Source organism: Patiria miniata, unplaced genomic scaffold (genome assembly GCF_015706575.1).
Source record: "Patiria miniata isolate m_02_andy unplaced genomic scaffold, ASM1570657v1 HiC_scaffold_20, whole genome shotgun sequence".
Taxonomy (NCBI): Eukaryota; Metazoa; Echinodermata; class Asteroidea; order Valvatida; family Asterinidae; genus Patiria; species Patiria miniata.
In genome coordinates this window covers 14,079,969-14,107,688 of record NW_024037059.1, presented here as the reverse complement: position 1 = coordinate 14,107,688, position 27,720 = coordinate 14,079,969, and the positions used below count along the sequence as shown (strand labels likewise).

The 27,720-nt window shown below is 38.6% G+C and overlaps 1 protein-coding gene across 5 annotated transcripts in view; it reads right to left on the bottom strand.

Moving 5' to 3' along the window:
- The window catches only part of LOC119727474 (CAP-Gly domain-containing linker protein 1-like), a 42,225-nt gene extending 15,078 nt beyond the window's left edge, over positions 1-27,147 (bottom strand). For 2 of the 5 annotated variants that reach the window (XM_038199363.1, XM_038199364.1), the window contains exons 1-5: positions 26,183-27,146; positions 7,167-10,398; positions 6,454-6,612; positions 2,731-2,769; positions 916-1,098 (exon numbers count right to left, since the gene is read on the bottom strand). In XM_038199363.1, the coding sequence (XP_038055291.1) occupies positions 916-1,098; positions 2,731-2,769; positions 6,454-6,612; positions 7,167-10,398; positions 26,183-26,278 (3,709 nt within the window). In that variant the 5' untranslated portion in view covers positions 26,279-27,146. Of the gene's footprint in view, positions 1-915; positions 1,099-2,730; positions 2,770-6,453; positions 6,613-7,166; positions 10,399-13,705; positions 13,927-18,514; positions 18,887-26,182 lie in introns of those variants that run through there. The other 3 variants (XM_038199367.1, XM_038199365.1, XM_038199366.1) reach the window with 3 other exon arrangements.
- Positions 27,148-27,720: the final 573 nt, after the last annotated feature.

The window sequence follows — 27,720 nt, the reverse complement described above, 5'->3', positions numbered from 1 at the left end:
CTCTTCAAGTATCAGGCTGGCATTCCAGATTCCTGCCAAACCAAATTATTTTGAAGATATGAATTTGTGAAAAGCTTGACCTTTGGACTACGCCAAAAGATGTACATGTCTGTACAATCACTGGGAATGACTCCGGTGTCTAGTCAATGCAATATTGATACACACAAAGTTTGTCCGTCTGAAACCTAAATCTGTTTGGTACGGAATCATTCCTAGAACTGTTTGGTCTGTACATTGTGCATGTAATTACCAGAACACTGCATTAGAAATCTACCCAGATCCTGAGGATTCATCAACGCAATTCCATGACAACTGGCAACAAGTCAATTAAACCTGAGATCTGTACAATCTCAAAGCTCTAGCGATTGACCTGACAAGTCACCATGATGTCCCTTATATGTTTCACCTTAAGTCTGGATTAAGTACACAACGTACAATGTACTAAGCACAGCATTGACATTTGTCTACAGTCTGCCAACATTTCCTGCTAAGGGTAACTGCCTCTTTGCCTGGGATGCGTCAGGTAACACCGTCACGCCCTTCGTAACACCATAACTGATCATACATGTTCTTGTTTCCCTCCCATTCAAGGGACATTGGTGACAATTTCAATCAAAAGAAAGAAATCTGGACAAGATTTCATGCTTTTGTATTACTTTTTAGACTCGAAATGTATTTTTCAAAACCTTACGAAAAGTTCTCAGATGCAAAAGGTCTGCTTTACATTCAAGCTTTACAAGCGCAACAGACTAAGTTTCTCACAACAAATGGTTTACAAACCCAAAATTCAGATTTTGTACACATTTACAACAAGTATTGAATCACAGTTGACCATGCAAACCCTCAATCTTTAGTTTTTTAAGCTTATGTGAACTTTGAATTGATTGCGCCCATAAGGTAAAAAGTTCAGCTTACCGGCATCTACAGACGTCACGCCATTGGTCAGTGAGTTGGTGAGCTGCGAGTCATTCTTTGACTGGTTCCCGTCAGCCTGTTTACCAGTGAAGTTCCTGGGCTTGGCCAGGGACGTCGGGGCCAGCCTACTGGGTCGGGAGAAGCTAAATGCTTGGGGTTTCGGTGTGACTTGAGGTGTTTCCTCTGTGACAGAAAAACACAGCATTGCATTACACACCATGCGACAGCTGTCTGAAAGACGCGTCTTAAATTTGCAATTTGTGATATGGTTACAACCGTTTTTACCATTTAGAGTACAAATTAAGGCAGTAAAAAAAGGCTAGCAATTTCCAAAAAAAAATTCAGAATGTGAGAAAGCTGTTACCAAATGGCTTTTGGAATGCAAAAATGTTAGAGTGTGAAAAATCAAATGGCTAGTATCTTTTGCCTAAGATGGCAACAATTATTTTTTTGATGTGAGTGATGATTATCAGCATTCATATATGTTTAGACTTAATATCACAGCTTGTTGTAGCATCAATCCATTTGCGAATCTTAAGTTTACAATACACCCAAGCTCAAGTGTTACGCCTTAGTATGCCACAAAATTTATTTTCATGTCAACAAAAAAATCATTTGTCAAGAAAAAAATGAACAAATAATGGAGCCATAAACAGCGCAACATGAATGAGATTTCCCTCAATGCCTCACATCATTGAAATCAGTGCATCTGAAGATTAAAACCCAACCACCTTATTGGAATTAATGAATTCTCCTCAAATTTTTATTCAATTCAAAATACAAAGTGTGAATTCTTTGCAACTAACGGTATGAAACAAAACCAATATTGAAAGTTACAAAATGAAAATGGAAGTCCAAACCAATGTTTATGGAAAAAATCATAGTGCAGCTGTCGGTATAAAGATGCTGTTCTTCAAATGCAATTCAACTTCACCACAGACAATGGGGATAAAGATTAAAGATCAGAACAAAACCCCAAAACAACCACTTATTTTGTATTAATTAGCATGCATATTTATGCAGAGAATGGGGGAAGTGAATATATACAAAGTATACAATTCTGACAAAAATGGAACTGACTTGGAACCTATATGAAAGTGGGTATAATGAAATTTAGGGATTCGGGAAAATTAAAAAACTCAAAAGTGAAGACATTCGAGGATGTGGGTTCCTTCCTGGAGGTATTCTTAAAAAGAAATAATAACTAACAAAAACACATCCTTTTACATGTATTAGCTTTAGCTTTAAAAGAACATAGCTGGAAAAGTACTATTTATGTAAATGTGCTGTGGAATGTGCAACAAAGAACCAACAGAAATTTGTGAAAGATTCAAATTTTAACCACTGGAACAATGGTAAAAATAAACAAAATTATAACATCAAAAATGAGTATTAAAGGTACAGGTATAAAAATCAATCATGTTCTGTAAAGAAAAGTATGGTGAAATAAGTGTATGATAGTAAAAGAATAAAAAGAATTCACATCAAATTAAGGAACCTAAAAGCAGTTCATAGCACATTGCAAGCTACACATGTGTGAAACAAAAACTGTCAAAAAAATTAAGAGTTTTTGGTAAAAGTAATTGAAAACTGCACTGGAAAATGTAAAATTGTGGTCACATCAATAAAAATGCAAGCATAGCATATTAAAGCGAATGGCAAAATCACATCAATACGTAACTCAAAGTGATACAAACTTCATTTTTCCCTAATGTGCTTGATATGTTTGTGCCATTCATGAATGAAATGATGAAAACTGAAAATGATGCCACCTTGAAAGCCGACCTTTGACCTCTGCAAAACTTAAGTACTTACTCCTAGGAGTAGGGCGAGGGCGCTTTACATGATGCTTAGCTGTGGTTCAAAATTGCAGTTGCATAGAGAGAACACAAAATTTGTGTTAAATCAAAGTTTTTATTTCCACAAGGTGTTGAACGAAATTGGAGGTGTTAACAAAATAGCAACTCAGGGATGAAATATTTTCGATAGAGGGAAAGGTATGGGATACATGGAACAGTTTGTGTTAAAAAAAATTTAAATTCAAAAGAACATTTTTTTGCAGCAATTTTAAAGAATTGTTAAGGAGCACAGATATTGGACAAAACAAAAACAAAGAAACAGTTGGCAGTACAGAAAAACAAACTGACAGTGTTAACAAAATGAAACTAAACTTTTGCTAGGATGCCACTGGCAATTATAGATCCTACTTGCAAATATGCATTGAATTGCCTATGGCACTCAAGGAAATTGACTGGTCTCAAGAGCAATATGTATAATGCATGACCATTATCCGCTTCTGCAATATGTATCGCGTTACAAGTTCCAAATGGCTCAAGGCCCTAATATTGGCAATGTACATTTTCATTGATACACTTGTCAATAATTCATTGGCGCTCAACATCAGTTGCACAGTCTGTCAGTTTAAGTAGAATTTCCTGTCCGTCCAGCTTTGCGCAAACAAACACATTTGCACCGCGCTGCTACATACATGTGCATCCACAAACACAGCGCAACCGCGGCATAGGCAATAAACATTACACGGACGGTACAAATTCATCCGTGGAAATTGCGGGGATACCTGAGATGCTTTTAATTTTAGAGTGAAATGTCTAGTGTTAAGGAAGAGATGACCGTCTTTCACCTTGAGATTTTGTTTTTCATCCTGATATTATTGAATGGTTAATTTTACCAGGAAATATCAATTGAGGTCAATAGTCTTAGTCAAGGAAGTCCGCTTCAAATTAAGTTACTTTCACAGATCTTGTTTAGAGACATAACAATGAAAATGACAGAGACGTTAAAACTAATATATTTTTTTTTCATCTTTTCATTATCAGTGTTTTTAAGTGTACTTTCTGTTTAGGAATATGAACTGAATAGGCCTACATGTGTATTTTATAGACCTACATTTGTTTTTCAACTCCAAATACCTGGAAAATCACAAGATTGTTCGTGATGCTTTAAAAATTGTCCTTTCAGCTCAATCTAAGGTTCTTAAATTTAATTTTTTTTAATAACTTGCTTCTAAGAATGAAGAAATAACAGGATTGAGTTTGCCTTTTGACAAAAGTCAAAATTTAGCAGATGTGTCAGTTGATACTTGTCTTAAATTACCTAATATCAGTATTGTCTAAAAGTAATAAAATAACATGCTATACAAAACAAAATAGAAGGAATGTTTTTTACCAGGGCTATTTTTACTTCACTGAAGGTTTCTCACTGAAATGCAGAATATATTTCTGAAAAATTTCAAAATTATTTTATAGGCCATTTTGACTAAAGGTAGGGTAGATCATTTGTCATTTGTGCACATTTGAAGCAACAAAAGTGCTCAAAATCTTACGACAGGTGCTTAAGAACTAACCTGAAGTTTTAGCCCAGTGAATGCTGTATATTCCAAGAAAACAATATTCTAGGATCTCGATTTCAATTCAAAAGTTGCAGAGTCATGTTTTGAATTGCTGCCGAAATCAGCATCCGGGGCATGTTCTCATTCAGTCGATTGCAGCTAGCGATGTCACGCACTGAACCGACAAATAATAGCAATCGCGCGTGCATGTGCATCGTGTCAACGCTTGCGCGACCCCTTCATGGATTTGCCGAATTACAAACCAACTACTAATGAAAATTTCCAAAAAAGTGTCACTTGACACATCTTTGGAAATAGCTTCTTTTATTGTTTTCGTCATAATGACAGCATGCCAGAAGGAATAATTTCAAGGGTGTTTAGTACAATAACTATCTTTAAACCAAGTAAGCTTTTCAGTTTGGTCAGTTACTTTTTGGATAGCTGCAAACCTTTACACGTAAATGATGTAAATATTTTGGTATACAGCGTGTGTCAATAAAAACGCAGGATTCAAAGCGATTTTTTTTCTGAGAAAATTATGCTACTGGTGTGCCTAATTTGATAAGGATTGGATTGTCCATAATTTCATCTTTGACAAGATTTTTGTTTGGTGGAATTTAGACTTATGGTTTAAAAGGTATGACAAGTTTTGTGAAGCCCTTCTGAAGCGGGTTGGTCTGATTCAATGACCTTAACACAACGACCAGTTATGTACAATGCAGGTATGCATTGAAGACAATTAAACCAGAACAAAACTTTCTTTGAAACAACTGATGATAAGTATCACTTAAATTTAATAACTGGACTATCATTGTTTCAAAGCATCATGAATTATTGACTAATAAAATTGATTGTGGACTAAAGGATTATGTAAGCCTAATCCTGCCACACATGTCCTTCTTTGTGATCCACAAATACTTTCACCTGTACTGAATTCAAACCTTTCATTAGGTATGTGTGATTTCACAAATCAGACCAGCTTGGGATTTATAACCCTTCTTCAATGTACTCTATCTCTGGACAGGATTGTCCAAATGAGATGGGATAAAAAGCATAGTGAAGAGAAGGAAAGGTACTTTGAAAAGAGGGTTAACATTATGATGAATAGGGGTGGTTTACATTCTTAATATTTTTGTTTCTAATCCTGCGTTTTTATTGACACACGCTGTAGTCTTCAGAATAAGGCCTGAATCCCACAAGCCATATTCCATTCCCAACCTGTTGTTACACTGCCTCCGGGGCAAGGCATGACAAGCATGTGTACCGCCGCATCGTTATCATACCAGTGCCTTCCTGTAGTGTTGCTAACATGTGCAAGCCAGCTTCACTGAATAATTTCAACCCCCCCCCCCTTCAAGTATATAACCGGGTCGTGGGAGCCAGGCGATTGTTGACCGCAGACTGCATAGATTAGGCCTTAAGGGAAGATTCTCATCTTGATGGAGGATAGTAAGAGCCCTTAAACTTGGAAATCATTTCTGAGGTGATTGCTGGATTGTTGATGGACATCTTGAAGATGCATACATGTTTACTTGCAATTGAGATAAAAATGAAGTTGTATTTTGTGATTTGATCATCCATTAACCATGTGTAAACCGTTGATTTTGTCCACAAATAAACTGTCTTGGGGCTTTGCAATCCCTTAGACCACATTAAAGTTTAATTTTTAAATTACATTTTTTTTCCAACTTAAAGTTGTTTACTTTTCACTGTGGATGCAGTGAATTATTTATGCCTCAAAAGCATTACCGTTATAGAAGAATCATTGTCAGAATTTGCATTTAGATTTCCTTTCCGTTTTTGATTTGGGAAATGTTATTCTTGGAATATAGGTATTAAGATTTTATAAACTATCTAGTAGATGCACGCTTGAACCGAACCAGGTAAACATCTGTGCCAGATCAACTCAATCGACGGTATGGGAACTCTCAATCAGACCAGAGGTAAGGGTTTTAAACCAGCTATGATTCATGCCACAACAATTTATAGTTTCTGGTGCAGTTTGTCTTCATCGATGAACAGCCGCTTCCACCAGCACCCCCGTTAATAATTACACAATGTAAGTCACTTGCGGGAGAGATACACCAGACACTATCAAGTTTGAGGAAAAACATCTTCAATGTTTGGAAGAGGAAAGCCTTAGGGATGAATCATGGCAAATTAGAGAGGGGGAACTTGAGGTGATTTACCATCTGATGTGGAGGTACTGTGTCTGGAGGAGAGAGAGGCTCTGGATTCTGTTCGCTGTGATGTCTCCGAGTTGACCGTTGATGTGCTGGTCTTACGTTCCTGACGACCCCGGTCTGTGTGGCGCAGCGACGAGGTCGTCTTATTGGCTGGCTTCCCTCCTGTTGATCAACGGAAGTCAAATCATTATTAATTCATCAGAGCACCTCATCAGTGTTGAAGCTTCATGGTTCATCACTTTCAAACGGTTTGGGGATATATTTAATTCAGACACAGATCAATTGTCAGATAGGGGAAGGGGCTGTGTCAAGAAATTTGGCGGAAATATGATTTATTCAGATGGATGACATTTAAATGTTCGGTTGACATTTTATGTTACATCTGATAGTCATTATAACATTGCAGGCTGGCTAGAGGATTCAGTTTGCATGAAAATGTGATGTGGAATGAAATGAACGTAGCACATGTAGATACATGTAAGCACATCATCATTGAGCAGAATAATAAAGGGCATTATATACACCCAAAGAATACCATTTTTCAAAATTTCAAAGATGTAAACAATTAATGATGACGACCTTTCAACTGATCTCAGAGCAAATCTCACACCCAAATTATTAAGCTTATTTTTTAAAAAATCTGGCAAGTCTCATCTCAGGTTCGGTTTTTTTTGTGTGTTTTTTTTAGTAAAAGTAACAGGTTTTGAAAAACGTACCGATTGAGCTGCTTCTACTACTGGTTTTTGTGGCGACACCACTCAGATCAGATTTCATGCTCCTGTTGGAGGATGACAGACTGTTGGGTTCAACTTCCAAAGATGAAGTGCTGTTCTGTCCAGTAGACTTCTTGTTGGTCAAGCTGGGCTTGTTACCAGTCAGGTCCACCGATCTCCTTCCCGTGTCAATTTTACTCTTGATGCCAACCAGCTTGCTGCTTGCCTTGGTGTCTTTGCCAGTCCCAGTCTCCGTTGTCTTCTGTTTTGGAATGGTACTAGTGGGGTTGCTGGGATTCTTACTGGTGGCAGCGGTGGGAGTTTTGCTGTTTAGCTTCCAGGAAGGGGTGTAGCCTTTCTTGGGTTTGTACTCTTGGGCCGGGGCATCTGGTTTAGAGTCCGACGATTTGGCGGCAGCGAGTTTGAGCTTAGCGGCTGCTACGTGACTCTTGGCTGAAGACTCACTGTCTCTGCTTGAGCTGAAGGACTTTGGTTGCTGGAGGTATGACATTCGCTTCCGAGGTAATTTAGAGTCGCTGTTTTCTTTACCTTTTTGTGGTTCGGTAGGTGATGTCGTTGCAGGCTGCGTAGTGGGTCCTGAATCAAAGACCTCAGGTCCAAATTTCTTTTTGTTGTATGAAGGTGATACCATCTCAGCCATTTCACATTGTGTCACGGTCTCAAGCTCAGCGGACGGACATCTTTCCCTCAGTCCTATTAGCTTTGTCTGGTCTTTGTCAGTTTCGGAGGTTCCCTCTGCAATGACCGTGCTGGCACTTTCACTGCTTCCCTCAGATACAAAGCTTGTCTCTTTCTCAGCGGTAACTTGGTCAAATGTTGTGTTCAGGATGTTCAGAGTTATTGCTGGGCTGACTGCTTTAGCCACTCCCGTTTCTGCCTTCTCTGAACTTGAGTTGATTTGAAACACCATCTCCTCACCTGTGCTGACTTTCACGTGTGTTTCTTGCTTTGGGGATGTTGAATGACACAAAACATGGTCAGCTGCTTCAACTTTGGGCTCATTCGCTGCAGATCCATTGCTACTCAACAGCATGTCTCCATTAACCTCCGGCAATTTAGATGTCTGCGGTACATCTTCCGTTTCTAAATCCTCCTCTGCCTGTTGTACAAGATTCTTCCACTCGTTGCTCAGATCCTCAGTAAATATGCACTCATCTTCCTCTCCAAGTAAGTTGCTTTCCACATTGGGAGCCTTCTGACTGTAAGAATCTTCACTGCTTTCTTTTGCAGACAGAGATTTTTCACAGGGCACGATGGTAACAGATTTGTCATCTGACTCATTCATTGCACTGTTGTTGCTAGTTCTACTGTCTAATGTTGGAGCAGGTCGTTTATTGTTGACTGTTGGGTCAACCTCTGTATTGTTGTTTGTTATGTCACTATTGTTGTCAGCAGTTAATTTCTCTGCCTCTAAACTTCTGTTTGCTGGGTCCTCAGGTTCATCTAACTCGTGAGTTGGTTCTAATTTACTACTAACGCCTTCTGGCTCCTTCTTGTCTGGCAAATTTGTCTCTAAATGTGCTGCTTCTGAATCCATACTCCAGGCCGGCACTAGAAAGGAAGGAATACTTTCGAAAGTTAAATCCGCGCCTACTAAGAGATAGTCATCAACAACTGTCAGAGAATCCAAGACTTTTGGTTTGCAGTGGTCAGTGAGTTGCGGCTCGAGTTGTTGCTCAGGGAGTTGTAGTTCAGCGAGTTGCGACTCGGCGAATGTTTCCTCAAAGGATGGCGGCACTTTGTTTTGTGGACTCTCCAAGGGAATGTTACAGTCTTTCAATGCTTGTTCGAACTCTTCTGGGGTCAGGAGATCAAATCTTAATCTGCCTGTGGGGGTGTCGAGGGATGATGGAACAGCCCAGAATTCATTGTACTCAATATCCTCCTCCTCTGCGTCTAAGGGCACGTATGTCGCTTTGACGTCAGATTGTGTTTCCCCCTCTGGTTCCCAGAAGTAGTTGTTTTCATTTGACGACAATGGAGTGGATGTGACCTTATCACGAGGTTCCCAATACAACGGGGAATCTTTATTTCCAATGTCAAAGGTAGTATTCAGGTCTTTAGTGGCAGTGGCAGTGGAAGCGGAGCCCCTTCGATATTTCTTCTCCCCTGTTATCGGGGATATTCTATGTGTTCCTATCCCAACTTCAAAAGTTTCGTTGAGGGTGGTCTTGGGTCGAGCGCTGCTTGGCTTTCTCAATTTTGATTTGTCACTTTCAGCTTGGGAACCATCTTGCAATAGCTGTGTCAAGTCATTGAGACTTGGTCTTGAGGACAGTCCCTTTTTGAGGCTCCCGTTAGATGACTTTCTGGTTCTAGGACTAGGTTGCTCAGGGGTTCTTTTCCTTGATGGGGGGCTTCTATCTGTTGGCTGAGGGCGGCAGGCAGGGCTTTGATCACGACTTAATGTGAAAGTTGCATCATGGCAACTCACAGAGGGGGATTTTGAAGGTATGGAGGACAGTCTACTTGTTGGAGGTGATCTATCATGGGTCCAGCCCGGGACAGTGATGCCAGAGTCCGCAGGGCTGATTCTCTTTTTCTGAAACAGTTTGCTGCCGTTTGATGCCTTCTCAGAAGAAGAAATACACTCAATTCTGGTCACTTCGGTCCGCTTGGGCAGGCTCCGTCTACCAACGGTCACCTTACAAGTTGTTTTTTCCTCGCTCACGAGTAACGATTTTGGTCTGGCAATTCTCCCGCTGACTCCCAGAGATGGTATCTTACTGGATGCTTTGGTGTCCTTCCCGGTTCCCTGCTGTGATTGAAGTGCAATCTTGCCACTCGTGTTGGGCGCCAGCTCTAACGGTTTGACCTCACCGGCTGAGTTCACAGCCTGTACCTTAAAGGCGTGGATGAATATCCCATGGTTGGGGCTGCACTTGAAGTACTGGATTCCATCCACACTTCCGTCATTCTTCCCAACGGGTTCATCCAATTGGATTCCACACAGGCAACCCTGGGAGAAATGAGTCTTGCCCTTGAACTGTAACGTCCCGACGCGTCCGTCAGCTGTCCAGACCCGTTGACCGATCAAGAGATGCTTGCTTTGCAGGACGCTGGACTTCTGGGGGATACCGGAACCAGCCGAAGTGGGTGATACATTGAGAGGTTTGAGCTCTGGTGACTTGAGTTTGCTGGAGATGGCTTTTGGAGTCTGTAGGAGGGAGCGACGGTTTCGGGTGGCAGGTAGCCGACTCTCAACCTGAGTGGCCTGTGGGGGGGGGGGGGGAAAGAAGAAGCAAGAATCGGTTAATTGATAACATTTTAAACAAATGATCATCAGCCATCTTTGCCACTGATTTTGCACGGACTGCTGTGACACATACACTGTTATGTGTTCACAATGGACTAAATTGGGTAACGACTGAGGCCATATTTATCTATGCAGATTGCAAATCAACATATTCACTGTAATTGTACATCATTTTTATGCCTACATGAAAAAATGACTGCCACAAAATATGTGCATTTATTTTTGTATGAAGATGTACATATGTATACGTGTATGTATTGCCTGAAAATTCGGGTACGTGAAAGAGTTTATATTGTGCCTGTACATGTATACATGTGCGGTACCTAGTGTGCATACATAAAATTTACAAAAATGTACATGCGCAGTTTTTTTGTATGGGTACTCATACATGTACATGTACATGTACATGTACTGTACATGTACTGTATGTGCTCAAGGAGTAACAATTGATTCAGACTTTCAGTAATTATTCATTCATGAAAACATTTTATGGCAGAGTTATAGCAGAGGCATTACAAGGTACCATACTTATTCAAGGGACAAACACGTTAATAGACTATACCTTCTTTTTTAGTAGTTGGAGATGTGTATATTATCTTTTTTATGAAATGAATTTGTAGATTGTGCACAGATTTTTGGTAATAATGAAAAATTATTCATGTTGAGTAGATACAAGTACAAAGTAAAATGCATACAAGGAACTAAATATTCAATTTATACTTTGATAAATGAACCATCTGTCACTAAATTCTTACTCAACATCAATCATTTCAAGCGAGAAATTATACAAGAACACAACAGCATACGTGAGACTGTCAGTGCCATTAATCCACAAAATTCCTCCCTAATCTGTAATCCCCAATATTCATTGATTGCTATGCCAACCGCGACTAAAACCATCTCCAACGCTTTATTACCTGTGGAGCGGTTTATGTATGAGTCATACTCTACGAAATGCCGGCATGGCAGATGAACAAAGCAGACTGCCTCACTTCATCATAGAAAATACTCTCCACACAAACAGGTGATAAAGTGTGAAGAAAGGGAAGGGGTTTTTGTTACAGCCAAGATTGATTTCAGGAGCCTTTCACACGACAAAAGAAGTATCAAATTTACAGCCTGAGCCCCGAATGGCCAACAAGTTATTTTTACATTGAACATCTTTTACATGTAATACATAAAAAAAATTCTGTGTCTGTTCCATAAGGACTCAACTTGCTATGTTGATTACATAGTGCTTCATGTCGTCTCCAAAAAAAATGGTACAATCGAAAACGATTTTTTTTTCTCAACATAAGTAAGTCGTTTTGAGCATCACATTAAAGAAAAAAGACCAGGCTTTCCAATACTTTTTGTTTCACCTCATTTGCTTTTGTCAATCCAGAGATAACTCCAGTTTACTGCGGAACACAAAAATCGAGTTTGTTTCTTTTGCCAAGTTGCAATCTTTTGTGAGCTTCAAGACAGCATGGCACAGTACTCGAAACAACTCTGCCCATGCATAAAAGTGGCACAAAATCGATTTTGGTGTATCGCACTAAATTGATTATATCTCTGAATTGACAAAAGCAAATAAGATCAAACAAACACTATTGGAAAGCCCAGTCTTTGTTCTGTAATATTATGCCAAGTAAGAATGACTTATTTTGAAATTTCATATTTAACCAATTTTTTGTCTGATTGTACCATTTTTTTGGAGACAGGCTGTGGAGTAAAGGACATAATGGTGGTACCGTACTCAAAAGAGCATTTACGCGCACACTGTAAGCTGTCCTAATTTTTAAAAAAATATGAGAATATAAAATTAAAGGAAAGTCGAAGAACAATTGTCAATAGAACTACCAGTACATGTAACATACAGTCTACATGTACTAAGTTGTTGTCGATAATTTTATTAAAGGTCTAGCCATTTTAGGGCCAAACCTGTGTGTTACTGTGCATTTTACTGATAAACAGCAAACCTTTCAGTGTTTCAAATGTTCAATTTCATGCGCATGCTTTATTAATTAAATATTTTAGCATTTGAAGGGTGCATCACATAGAATTGACAATAGTTTTTATTCTACGTCCATTAGGCCAAAAAAAAAAAGTCTACGGTTTCTGGTATGGAGCTTGCCCCAAAAGTGGTGCGGTGACGCGGCTTTTTTTTTTTTTTAACCTGTTTTTTTTTTTTTTTTTGGCTTCAAATGTCGGCTGATGACTGCAAATGGTGCCCGACTAAACTTAGTGCAAATATATGGGAGTCCAGAGAGGCCACATAAATCTTATTCTCGATCATAACCCAATCTAAAAACACGTTAAAATTGTGCAGCAGCAGAATTCCAGTCAAACCAGTGAGTTTGGCGGTTTTGAAACATCATGTTGTATTGAAAAAAAAACTTTTTCATTTTGCCGACGCGCATGGCTACGGCGACGCGCGCGCATACCAGAAACCGGAGACTTTTTTTTTTTGGCCTTACAGGTCTTCATTACATTCCAAATATTGATGATACTTCACAACAAAAGCCAACTGAGTCAATTATTAAACGGAGACACTTCATTGTATTGCATTCAAGACAACACAAAGCATTTTTCTGATGAAAGCATCTCCGACAGATTGCTATGAATTGAATTCAAGCATGACACTGATTGAAGCATATCGTCCACCCACAATTAGTAGATGATACGCATACACCCCCTGGGGAATGCTTCCATATGGTGTAGACTCTCCCAGGATTTATAATCAGATCAATTGGGACAAGAATGGCAAAAAATGAGTGATTTAATTTGAAGAATGTTTATGTAAGCTACTGGTACATGTACATACAACTGAACATGTACGGTCTAGGGAAGGTGAATCCACCTTTGCTAGCTAAAATGAAGCAATTTAAAAGCAGTAAATTTGATGAATTTACAATGTAGTGAATGATATCCTGTGGTACAAACGAGTCTCATCAATGACTCAGAATCATTTTTGGACACTGTTTAACCCAGTTTCAATGCAAGCTACATGTGTCACAGAGTGGATGATAAAGTATGGTCAGATAAACAAATCAAAAAACATTATCACAGGAAACAGCCCAAATTGGAGCTATTTAATTACAAAATTTGTTGGAAGCATTACATGACACAAGTTTGACTAATTCTTATGTAACCCCAAAGAAATCCCATTTTAATACTGCTTTAACGGTGCATGATTGAGAGGAGCTTCACGAACCTGAAAAATAATTTTTCCAATAAGTAAATAAAGAAGGAAAGAAACTAGCAGGAATTAAGACAAGCTTACCCAAAACGATGTGAATTCAGCAGAGTACATGTGAGGATATATAAAGGCTGGCTGAGCCATGAAGAATCGTGGCTTGCGCGAATGACAACAAGTGAATCATAAAAGAACATTCAGGAACATCTAGGATCATGTACACCTGTACAACCACTATGCTACGGCCTCATCCCTGCACTGTATGACCACAACATGTGAGCAATATTTCCCCCGCTCCCAAATTGACCAGACACATCCGCCGACAAAATATGCCGCGCATCTCTCCTTCAGATGAACGAGGGTCGGAAAAAAGATGCCCTCATGCATAATCATGACCTGCGGTTGTACAGGTTGCTGATGTCAGAGCCCGTCGCTAAGCAACCACTCCTAATTGTCATTAAAATGGTAAATTCTGCATGGACAGCTGCACGTTATAATGGGAATCCCATCCTATGCTGGTTACGGGCAAGGTGGGCAGAACTAATCAACATTTGAATTTAATAAATTAACACACTGAGTTATTTTCGCCAAGCCTGGTGTACATGTACATACATTTGTACATATTTTTTATCAGAAAACTGACAGTGCATAGGCTTTTCATTTGTAATGTACATGTACAGTGTACATAAGGAAATTACATACATGTACATGTATTCATGTACATGTAGAGGACATTGAAGGAGTAAACGTACAAAGTCATCTTTATCCAGTTTAGTAACAAAAAAAATACCAAAACACAATTACATACATGAACATGTACACACATTACCAAGCTTGTGCGCATGTTGCAGACATGTAGTTTTTTTGCACTGGTGTCCTTGATGTTTGAGATTTTTGTTGGGGGGAGGGGGGCAGGAGGGGGGAGGGGGAGGGGGGCAGGAGGGGGGAGAGGGAGGGGAAGGAAGGGGAGCTTTAAAGTTTAATGAGTGCATGCAATGTGGTACAGCTACATTATATCACCTCTGGATTAGAATTACTGATAAAAATGTATTTTCAAAAATAATGATGTACATGTACATGTACTTCAATACGATTAAATTGCTGATAGACTGTACAAGGTACACAGTGATGGCATTTTCAGGTAACCAGGAAGTGACAGCAATAGATAAAGCAAATCAATACATTCCACAACCTGCACTGAGACCTCACCATTAATATGCTGCATTTAACATGTCATTAAAAACCAATCGATCACGATGATCAGCAAATGTAAGACTGTGTACTAAACATGGAGCAGTGTTTAATATTTATGCCTAATTTATATTTCATAATTTTTTAACTAAATTGATCGAGATCAGTTTTCGTGATGTTAAAAAAATTTAAACACATGTACATGTATCTAATTTCTATTGTCTAAACATTTACATGCAAGCAACCAGGTAGCCAAGTCCAAGATACTTGTGTATGCTCTTTCACTTATTTACATGTATTTACATGTATTTACATTATTTAATAAAATTATCTTTGGTGAAAAGTGTGTCACGCTGTAAGTTTTTCCTTCTTCATGAATTTGAAATGAGTTGAAAACAAAATTTACCCCTCGCTTCAATAAAGGTTAAAATCTGTCGTAAACATTGGATCACTGAGAATATTTCTAGTCTGCAGAACTTCATCAATTTTTCCCACCCACTCAGACTCTATTCCATCTCAAGATCCTAAAATGTCACACGACACTGGCAACTAAATTATGGAAGAATTTATTCACGCTTGAGTGAACATTTGACTATCGGCAATGTAAAAATAGCACGTAGTTCAGTGCTCAGTTTTGCAAATTTAATGTGAAAAATATGCCCTCTGGTCCTGTGACAGGTTATGGGGGAAAATTTGACATATTTTGATAAAATTTTGATAAATGTTGATAAAGTACTTAATTTCTCATTGTAACCTTTAAAAGTCTCACCGATTTTTACATTAATTGTATGTAAAAACTCCTATTTTTAAATATCTACAGAAATTCAGATTATTATTGGTAATGTATAAATTTACATAACCCATTTCTGGTAAAAGGGGGAAAAAATAAATGTGTTTGCTTCACAGCTGTTTCAATATGATGCATGTTGCATATCTCATGAAATGTTATAAAAAATATCAATTCTCATTGTTTGTATGAAAAAAAAAACCTGGTAAAGAAGTGGGGTTGATTACACTCTCAGCAGCACATTCACAGCCTTCTAGTTAAGTCTGTTATCACGATGTTTTGATACGTGTACATGTATACTGTGTGATATTTAATACATGATGATACATGAAGCATGGAGGAATTCCTCCATGCATGAAGGTCCACAGGAACATGTACAGCACTGTATTTTATTTTGGAGGAGTAAATTGTAAGAAAGCTGTGTACATGTATGTGATTAACAAATTGCAATTTAGAGTTAAAGGGAATGTACATCATTGGCTTTTGCTGTAATTTTCAGAAATGAACTATTTGAGGGGTTAGTATAATAGATCAAATATTGTTAGACTGACATGTTTGAAGGTTCGTGTTCGAAAATGCTGGGAAAAAAAACAAGAAAAACTAAAATGTTCAAGTAGTCTGGTTCCCTGACTCCACTAAATATAAAATGGATCAATTTACAGATGCCGGAAACTTGTAAGGTACCGGTAATGGAACCAGTCTAGCTGGCCTGCACCCGTTCATAAACATGTAACCAATTGCAAACAACATTTGGACTAAAAAAAATTGTAAATTAGGAGCAGTAGTTGAAAAATAGTTAGGTTTTCCAACGGTGGTCGGCTGACCACCGTTGGAAATGCATACAAAAATACCATTTTCTTGAAAATGACTTGACACCAGGTGCCATAATTTTACAGGATGCTTAAGACTGTCATTTACCAACATCCTAGTAAGGTATTTCGTAAAAACTTGGTAGTTTTATTCTTCGATGTTTGCAAATGTTGTATTTTCCCTTTAATGGCTGACTATGTAATAAAAAATTGTAAACAGAAACATTTTAGATTTAGTTTAATATCAAATAATGTCGTCTATTTTTAAATTATGCATGACAAATAACGCTTCAATTTTGTTTTGCAAGCACAACGACTGTCCTCTATATCAATGTACATTAATGTAAATTACTTGTACACATAAGTGTATCCACCAGCAGGTGTAATTAACCGAAACATTGACGTCATCAGTGGTTGGGGAACAGTCACTATGATATTTGCTGACAGCTTGAACTCTGTAAGCATCATACGGTACAGGGAGAACGGGTTACACCTCTGTGTTCCGCCACCCCTATGTTCCGACTACACATATTCCTATTCCTAACCCTAACCCTAACCCGGAGTAACACAATCTAGGTTGTCGGAACATAGGGGTGTCGGAACATAGAGCAGTCACCGGGAGAACGAACACAAATTCTAAAAATTTTGACAAAAAGTAGGCCTACTTGCCATCTAGACAGAAGACTTTTCGACATCCATCTTTATGTACTAAGCAAAGTGCACTGCATGTAATTTATAAAAAAAAAAAAATTGTAGACACAGTGCAACTTTGAACAGATGTTTTGATTCTAAAAATAATACTCGAAAATTAGAGGCAGAGCAGAATTTCCTTCAGTAAACTTCTTGATCCATAAAAAGAATCCATCTCCTCTGGCCACACTTTCCGGTCACTGAAATTCCCGCAGAGAGGATTTCCTCGGTTTCGGGGGAACGTTGATGATGAGGAGTTGTTGACAAACGAGTTAGAATTGAAAGGGTTATTATACGGGAGTCTGTATTGAATTTGGTGGCTGAGAATTTAGGTTAATCATTAGGATTTCCACCTCAGTATCAGCTTATTGTAACCATGGTGAAAGGACACAAAATCGGATCAGGAGCTTACAGGTGGAATAAATATCCGTTTGACCTTGAGAACCTAGGGAATTCATTTGATAGACCAGCTCACTGCAAAGCCATTCCACTGAAAGGCAAGTAGTTACTGCATTTTAAGGTTGGACAAACCCATGCCCGTACTGTACAAGCCTGATTTTCAGAGTTTCTTTGTTAAAGTATTGCAAAATAAATTAAAGGGAAAATACCGGTACAACATTTGCAAACATCAAAAAAACAAATGATCAAATTATCTCGAAATATCTTACTGGATTGTTAGGGAATGTATCCTGTCACATCGTGCCTCCTTGTGTGCTGACATTTTCAAGAAAACTTTTATTTTTCCAACGCTGGTCGGCCGACCAGCGTTGCAGAAAACTTTTTTTTTTTTTTAAACTGCTTCTAATTTTTCATATTTAGTTATTCTGCATTTTTGTTGCAATTGATTACACACCTGTGAAGGGGTACGAGACTGCTAGACTGATTCTCTGACCTTACAATTCCCCAAAGTCTATAAATTGCTCCGTTTCATCTTAAGTGGGGTCATGGAACCAGACCACAAGAACATGGTTGGTTTTCTTGGATTTCCCAACATCTCCGAACCCAAAACGTGAAGCAAGTCAGTTTAACAATATTTGCTATAACATACTAATCCTCCAAATCCATCTTTTCTGAAAATTGCAGCAAAAGCAAATGTTGTACATTCCCTTTAACTGAAATCATGGAAGTAAAAAAAAGGGCCTTTATGATGTACATGTACACCTGTTCAAATCCTACATGTTCATGATTTACACGGTTTCACAAGAAACACTCCACTCCTAATTTGTTCCTCCATGATTTGTCCAATTACATACATTTAGGCCGAGCGGATAGCGCGCCTGACTCGTAAGTGATAGATCCCGGGTTTTAGTGTACAACTCGATGTACCGGTACTACTGATCTGAACGTATATTGTTTGCACGTCTCAAGAATATTAGTGGCATGGAAAAAAAGTACCCAATGAAAAGTATTCATCCTTACCATAACGACGAAGCAACCATGTACCGGTACTATACTTTCCAGTATTTCTGTAACCTCACAGCATCCAAAAGAACACAGGAAAACTTGACATCAGGATCTATGTACAAGTACATGTACATGTATACGAACAGTGCCAAAAATCAATGTGCGCACATACTCGGATCACTGTATCCTATCAGATGAAGTCCATCAAATGAAAAGCTAAAGATACGGTAGAGTTTGTGTATGACGCTGATGAGAGCTGATATGATCTATGGTTTCTTCATCAACACAGGACATGGCATTTCTGTCTTGTCCAAACTTTGCTGTAATGGTATGCAGACATCTGTGATCTAGTTTATGCACTCAGGTCATCAGGCAGTAGTACATGTACATGTGGTGCAGTCCAAGCATGGCATGTACTGCTTCAGTGCATATTATGTAACTCATCCTACAGCCAGACTGCTTGCTCTACAATCAACAATAGCCCTATTGTGAGCGGATCACTCCAGTGTATTGACCCCCAAGATACCCATGCTCCAACTGATTGTGTTGATTTCATTGATTATAACTGACCTTACTTAATGGTAATGTGATTCTTGATCTCAATCAATGATTTGTACAAGATTTGACTGTGATTACCGTAGGTGTGATGGCTGCAAGTGAGTCAGGCAAATAAACAATAAATGTGCTCTAATCTAATACCAGTTCAAAACTACATATTCCAAGACTGGACAATTTTGATATCCTTTGCTTTAAAGGGAATATACAACATTTGCAAAAATCGAAAAACAAAACTACCACATTTTTACGAAATACCTTACTAGGATGTTGGTAAATGACAATCTAAAGCATCCTGTAAAATTATGGCACCTGGTGTGAAGTCATTTTCAAGAAAAGTGGTATTTTGTATAAATTTCCAACAGTGGTCGGCCGACCACCATTGGAAAAACCTAACTATTTTTCAACTACAGGGGTACTGCTTCAAATTGACCATTTTTTTCTGTCCAAATTTTGTTTGCTATTGGTTACATGTTCATGAACAGGTGCAGGCCAGCTAGACTGGTTCCCATACCATCTATAAATTAATCCATATCATCTTTAGTGGAGTCAGGCAACCAGACTACTTGAACATTTTTAGTTTTCTTGGTTTTTCCAGTATTTTCAAACACAAAATTGAAACTTGTCAGTGTAACAATATTTTATCTATTATACTCACCCCTCATTTCTGAAAATTACAGCAAAAGCCAATGATGTACATTCCCTTTAAAGAAAATATGTACATTTTCCTTGAAGCAAAGGATGTTGAAATGTTTATTTTAATTCTAAAAATGTTTAACAATTAATTTCCACCCTTCCACCTCTCTCCATCAAAATTCTAATTCAGCCAAAAAGGAACAGGTGGTATGCCCATTGTAGTTTCTCAAAATTACAAAACGTTAATTACACCTAGTCAATTACAAGTAACCTTTAATTCATGCTTAATATAGATGTTGACCTTCAAGGATTATGATGATAACGCATTCGGGGAAATCTCAAAATTACTAAGTGATTATCGATAATTTTCATCTTGTCCGAGTCTCAAGGCATCAAGGCATCTGCCTGGCAGGCGGTTTTTTTTAGCCTTCCGGATGCTCTACAGAGAATCTGTTTTGGGAGATAAAAAAGAGGCAATTTCCGCAAGGAGATGTCGACGGGGAGTTAGAGAAACGCTCATGACCAGCAGAAATTCTGACAGGGTAAAATCTTGGCAGAAATGGGACGTTTTACTTATTCATGGGCAAAAGTGTGAACAACATTAACATTGTTTAGAGATTAAGCAATAATTTCTCCAAAAGGTTAAACAATCTTGTTTTTCAAAATGACGGTATCAGATGTGAAACTCATTCAAATGTTTCACATTCCTGTCTGGTGCATTACAGACATGACATGTTGAACTCAAGCATGTTGTAATTGAAATTCCCACCTGCATGCTGTATGTCTGGATTGGCTGACGGGCACCGCGAGTCACCGACAGATCCAGATGGAGAAAATGTCGCTGCAATCTTCACTGGCTGGCACAGATCGGACGACGTTTTAAGATAAGCTCCAGGAAAAGTACAGCCACATGTTTAATATCCAGGAGTTGGTCGGATTGTTACTGGTTTAAACATCGCGCAGACAGATACATGTAGCTGATAAAAATTTATATCTGGTTGTTTACTGTGAAGCTTTTGAAGCCTTATAGCATGTTATCATACCATTCAGGGTGATCATCCTCGTTTTTTTTCAGACGATGAGGTTAAAATATTGACAATGTTACAGTACATTTTCTAAGATTATGAAGGCAGTGCAAAGTACATGAAATCCACGGTACTAAGATTGATGCAATGTTCTGTTCACCAAAATCTGCAGCTTGTAATAGTATGTGTATTATAATATCAGGTTGACTTCATGATGTATTATCAATCGCAGTAATGCATGTCTCTCTGGTAATGCATATTATCCGGATGAGATTGTTACCGTAGGTACATAAATCTACCTGATGATAAGCAGCAGACCAATTTGCCTCATAGCCCCTAGGACTAAGTAGGAGGATCCATCACTTGTTCATTCCACTGTCTTCGGTTCACAGTATCGATGGGTGTTTACAACGTAACAGGACACCCAAGAATTGGTCGTAAGGGTTCTGCATCGAATCCTGAAGCAATATATAAGCCCAAATCCAAGACTTTCTCCAGCGACTTCCTCGGAATTTGCTTTGGGGTCTGAAAGGTTGATGAGGCTGACAACACTTCAGGTTTCAAGCTTAAGCGATGATAATGCACCTTCTGAAAAGGACAACTCCAAAAGTAAAATGTTATTGCTCGGTTTACACAGTAAAGCAATCCGTGGTAAAAAGGCCGCGTTATTACTTCCCCAGATGGCGGAATGTTGTTTCTCCTAGTTCAAGTCATCAAACACTCATGCTCCTCCAGCCAAGTGTATCCAGACAATATTAGCGGCCTGTTTACGAGTCGTCACAGTCAAATTTTATGACTATGACTAGTAATCAAAATTAAGAATGCATCCTGCATGCAATGTGGTAACGTTCCATCGCTGTTCAAAGTATCAAGGTCAGTATCATTCTCTGTTGTCCTGTACAATGTATTGGGACGACATGTATATCCACACATAGACATCTTGTTCCTCAAGCAAATTAGTTGATACATTGTATCCACAGATCTCCATCCACTGATACCTCCATTCCATCCACAGAAATCTATCCAATACTCTGAATCAACTTAAACATCTAGCAGCCCTCCGGCTTCTGCTACATCCATTGTCCAAATGACACCAGAGGCGGGCCGTATCACAGCGTGTTGACAAACCCAGCCCACCAACTCGGCCAATGATAAACCGCAGGTTCATGGTAAGACCACAGATGGTTTGGAGTGACACCTCAATAATCAGAGCGGGGAAAAGGACGGTAGCTGAGATGGAGGCAAAAGGTCAGATCTGAGGATGTTGTTACACAGAGTTCAGACAAACACACCAAGCGTGAGCGAGGAGACTCCAAGTCGGGACCAGTGGTCGGTAGCACGCTGCGTCCGTTTGCGGCTCGTTCTTGTGGCCGGACCCCAGTTGGTGGCGTCAATCGCGATTAGCTGAGGACCCAGAATGTAGGGGCTTAAGACATAACACAGTTAATCCTATGAGGAGAACAAGGTTGACTAATGAATTGTGGCAGGCACTGTTTCCCAAGCCATGCGTGTATGCACTTGCACTTGAGATACCGGTATATACCTGGCATTACCAAGGGCTACGGCTAAAATTACGTTAGCTGATCCCACCGACATGCACTCACAGGGCTTCTTCAATTTACTGTGCCAATACTCCTAGAGGCATGCAGGTAACTGTACTGTTGTTTCATTCTGATGAAAGGTTCATGAACGGCAGGCTTTATTCAGTGACCGAATGAATTGATACAGTTCAAGGCTGGGCTCTGTACACTATATTTAATATAAACCTCTATTGTTTGTGAAATTGCAAAAGCTGTGAACTCAACGCAGGTAGGAAACACATTGAATGATTGATGGCAATGGGGTTGTCATAGAAACATAATGGAAAGTGGAAAATGTATGACCCGAACACAAAACCCCTCAATCAATGGGAAATTCTTTAAGAGTCGTGTCGGGGTCAGTGATAATCAGGGTCAATATTTTCACGGCAACCAACTGGTAAGCTGAGCTGAATAGGCACATTTTTCTAGATTTGCGGAGTATCAATTTCAAAACCAACTTTAAATTTTGCATGGAACTACGGTGAATTCATTGGATCATAGTTGTATTGTATCAATATTTTTTTTTGTCAGAATGTATTTTCTAGTTGACATTTACTTAATTCAATTGCAACAGTATTTCTGCTTTTTCCCAATTAGCATACTAGGATAATCACTTTAGGGCATTATAATGAAATTTATATTGACCTGGAGGAGCGTGCAATAGTACCACACGGATGAGTAAATAAATGCCAAATGGACACTCCGTGCAGCTCAGCAAAATATCTTCAGTTAAAAATCTAATGGCAAATTCTTTACAAAGCTATGTTTTTATTCATATTCAAAACGTCACAAACTCTTTAAACTTTGTTTCTTCAATTTATATTTTGAACTTTGAAGGACACTCAATGACACTTAATTTCCTTCTTCTAAATTTGCAAAGTACACATACCGAAGAAACATACACAGTAGATGAAAACAAAAAGTAATGTCTGTTTTATCATCAAAATTACAGTCCAGCCATTTTTCCTTATTTTTTTGTATCAGTGTGAGAAGCGTAACAAGATAAATGTCCAGCCCACCCACACAAGCCCATTAAATTCCTCAAATTGCTTCAGTAAATACATCAATAGAATGTGCAGCTTCAACTCAGGGTAAGCCTTCCAAATGCCAACGTCTACTTTAACTGGATCCACATTTGGGGCCACTGGCACAGCCAGGAACAGAGTACTATCGGCCAATGTCCGTCACCAGGGGAGAAAATAGTTTAATTGGCACAACTGACCTTTAATTGCAATTACAGTTTGACAAGTTCAGGTGTTATTTTTAAAGTAAATTTTACAAATTATGCGTGGAGTCTAAATTGCTTGGGTTTCTAAATGTTTTGTTTAAGTGTTTTTTTATCTACCAGTAATGCGGAAGTAGGAAGGTACTACCGGTACATACAAGTTGAACATGATGTACAATTGTACATTAAATAATTACCGTTTCATGGATAATTGTTGATTTAAGATGAAACTGTAAAATTTGTGAAAATCTACATATTTTCCCTTTTTTTTGAAGGGGGGCATATTTTCCTGTTTTTCACTTTTTAATCACGTAATACATTTGAAGTCAGTAAAAAGAGTGACTTTTAAAAAAAGACCCTTTAATTCAGGATGTATGGTGGCCTTCAGGCAACATCAGTCCACCTTTGCAAGTTGCAATAACATGTCATTTTAACAGATGTTTAGCTAGAAGCACCAAACGCTCACATACATGTAGCTGTTCTGCAGTCAGTGAGAGAAAGGGAACTATATTGGGAAGAATGACGGCCGTTTTCACCCCAGCTTAGCGAGGGGAGAGGGCAAGAACGAGGAACAAAGCTATGCCCTACGGTGTAGATGGTGTATAGAGACGGCAGTTTCTTTTCTTGAAAGACACATGAATAGAGAAAAGGCAGTTTGGAGTCTCAACAGCTGTCGTGGCTGCCGATGATGGAATCATTTGCCGCCCGCCAACGATGGCTTGACATTATTATATTTTTGTCTGAGGGCCAATAATTTTTATCGGAAAAGTAACAATGTTGAGCTTTAGGGCACTGCTATTCCATTCAGTGTAAGTTAAATTACCTAAAAAGTTCTGAATGAAAGCCTTTGAAATTTCAAAAACTCAACAACACTTTATGATGAAGACTTACTGATTTACAGGTTTTGTAGTGTTGGGCTTGATGCATTGACTGGTCCCAAATTAATAAGAATGACACCTTTCTTTTAAAACTTTGTTAAAGGGGCACTGAGTTCTGGAACAGCCCAATTGAGCTACAAAACGCGCTTTGAACGAGATGATGTTAATCGGAAAGAACATTTAAAACTAGGATATAAGCATCCACACAACTATCCTTTAAAAACTGGGCATTCTTGTGTTATTCCTGTATTATGCGTGCCAAAATGAATCGGAGTCCACTTTTGTCACTCCATAAATTCGAGCTGTTTCGATGCTAGTTGTGATTTCATTCGTAAAGTGTTCGCCTTTAGAGGACGTTGAAGAAACCATATTTTTTTGCATTGGCGATTGGTCACCGCTGTTCCCGTGACACACAACATGTACATATCGTACACTGAGAACGACACGAAAAACATATACTCCGTTGTACGTGTCCGATGTATTAACAACCAGGGTTTTTTTCCGTCTTTTCTCAGGAACGGTAAGACATTAGGTTGGTTTCCTTTCAACCAGATGTTTGAAATATGCTAAGTAAACAATCCAAAACATGAAATTTTCGGGGATTTCAGGACCTAGTGTCCCTTTAAGTACTGGTACTTCGTATTATCAGCGTGTCTGTATTGTACCATATATGATATAGGGCCTACCGGTATGCCCTTCTGGTAAGTGAACGACGAAACATACATACAATAAAAATCTGATTTTCATTGAATTTTGAAGAAGCCAAAGGAAAATGACAAATTTCCTGTTGATTTCCTGGCATAGTGCATGTTTCACACGTGCATGCATAAATGCACATTTGTGTTCATTGCAACACAGTGTATAACTGCATTGCAATGAATACAAAATGTGCATTTATGCAAATTGATTATTCATTTAAACAAACCAAAGACTCCAAACAAATTGTTCTCAATCGTCTCCACTCAATTTCGTTCCAGTAATTGCTTTCAAAAATAGTGCATGAGTCATTCTATGTGATGTTCTGAATAATTCTCTCCATGTATCTGCAGAGGACCATTGGGAGAACTCAGGTATTTTTATGAACTGAGAATACACCCCTGAGAGCCAGCAGTTCTCTCATTCTGATTTTTATCAGCTTTACATTTTTTTCTTACAATGTACTTGCAGAGTCCATATGCCTAAATATGTGCATGTTTATAGACTTGGAGTAAAGACACTGCTCTTGTAAGATTTGATAATCAATATAGATTGTTAACGGATGTGTCTAAAACAGGATTTGTTTTGTCGAAGACTACAATTTTTCAATGTGGTGTTTCAATCTAAAAAAAATACAAACCAAAATTTCCAGGCGCAAGAGAGCCAATTTGGATTAGTAATAGTCAGTTATAAATGATGATTTCCTGTTTTGTTTAGTCGTGTTTAGACTCTCTGGCATGTCTGGTGCCAAAATATACTTATTAGATGTACATGTAAGTTTCTAAAGTTATTTGACTAATTATGAAATATAGAACATATTCAAATCAAAGTGATGCAATACTGAAAGCCACAAAACCACAAAATATCGTTAAAGTATTTTTTTAACAAACATATTTGATTCTTTGAATTACCATTCTATAAGTACCGACGGTATGCTGCAGCAGGATATGTTTTAAAAGAAGTTCAAAGGTGAAGAGGCATATTACCACTAACAAGCTTATCTGGAAAATACCCATGATATGACCAGCCCGGACTTTGACAGATGGGGATTTTTATTGAGTGCTTTAAACAAAATACAACGGTTATACCTGTACTGTATGAACGGCCAACATCTTCCAATTTCCCTTGAAGAATCTCTTGAAGAAAAGCTCTGTTTCTGTTGCTGCTCTGAAGTCTGATGTCATAAAAATCAAAAGAGTTTTGTTTCAACTTCAAAAGCTTGTTTCCGTCACAATACACAATCACTGGAATGACAAATACTTGGGCTAAGTTCTGAAGCTTTATTTTATCAAATCCAAACTACTTTCCACGTCAGGAGAAAGCCCTGAGAATTTTCCACTTAAGTAGGGTCAGACCACAGTCACCGGATGTGGAGAGTTCAGATTGGGCAACAACGAGAACCTTTTCAAACTTTCAGAGAAAAGAATTCTAAAGGTTTTGTTCGAGTTAATGCCAATCCCACTTTCATCACATTTATGGGTTCAATCTGAACACAAGAACGCTGTCAAATGTAACATCCAACTTCCAAGCTTCCTTCTAGATCATGATCAGAACACAATGAGACAGACGGTCCATAAAAACTCCAAGCAAATATCCTTGATGATGTAGGTGTACCTGTAGAGTCAACATTTCGACGGTGCCTGCATTTCTTATTCCTCCATGGTTTTCCTTCACACTTGAGGGAAATATACACCACATTTTTCCAAACACTGCAAGGACATCACATCCACTTTGCCTGTCCATGTGAAAACTGACAGTACAAAAACTGAATGCGCTTCAGTGGGTAACAAACACAGCGCAAGCTTTCACCAATATCCTAAGGTGTAGAGTGACATCATGGCACAATAGTCACGGATGTCGGCAGCTTTCAACCACAACTCACCAACCTTTTGTGCACGTGTATTTTTCAAAGTCCGGAGCAACTGTATCACAAACTACTGATAAAAGCATACACAGAAAGATATCATTTCATATCAATTCATGTTGTTGCTTTTAACTGTTTGCCAAGAAAAACGTCCATGGTCTGATTGTGCATCGTTTCACAAGCTGAACAAAGGTTTTCAAGGATAGCCCTTCCTGGTTTCTGTATGCACTGATCGCCTGCATACCAATCCCTGGCCCTGTGCATGGGATCCTGCCTATAAGGGGGGAACCCATAGGCCCTGTTTGGTGCCATAATTGGGCACAACCAATGGAAGGAATGGGGAGGTAGGCCCCTACTGGTACACGGTGATTGGGTTTCATGGAGGACAACTTAAGAACAGACGACTCCCATTTCCAGATGCAAGTAATCAACTTACACAATAGAATAATATTGGCTTTGTTTCAAATTTCATCACAAAGTCAAACCCTCAATGTTTGCAATTTCAGAGACTTTCTAACCGTGTAACAGCGTATAAATTTCCATTTATTTATGCCTTTAAAGCTCTTGTAATCACGTGCAGGGAACTTGTTTGACTTTGCTCACTTTTAAACACCGTTCCAGACACTAATTTATCTTTTTTATCAAAAGAAATTTTCCCAAACGTGCCAAAGTAAATTTTATCAAAAACAAACACATGAACATTGTACCTTGCAGTAATTACAGGCCAAAGTTTGCCATCTGCAATGACATTTACACAAAATT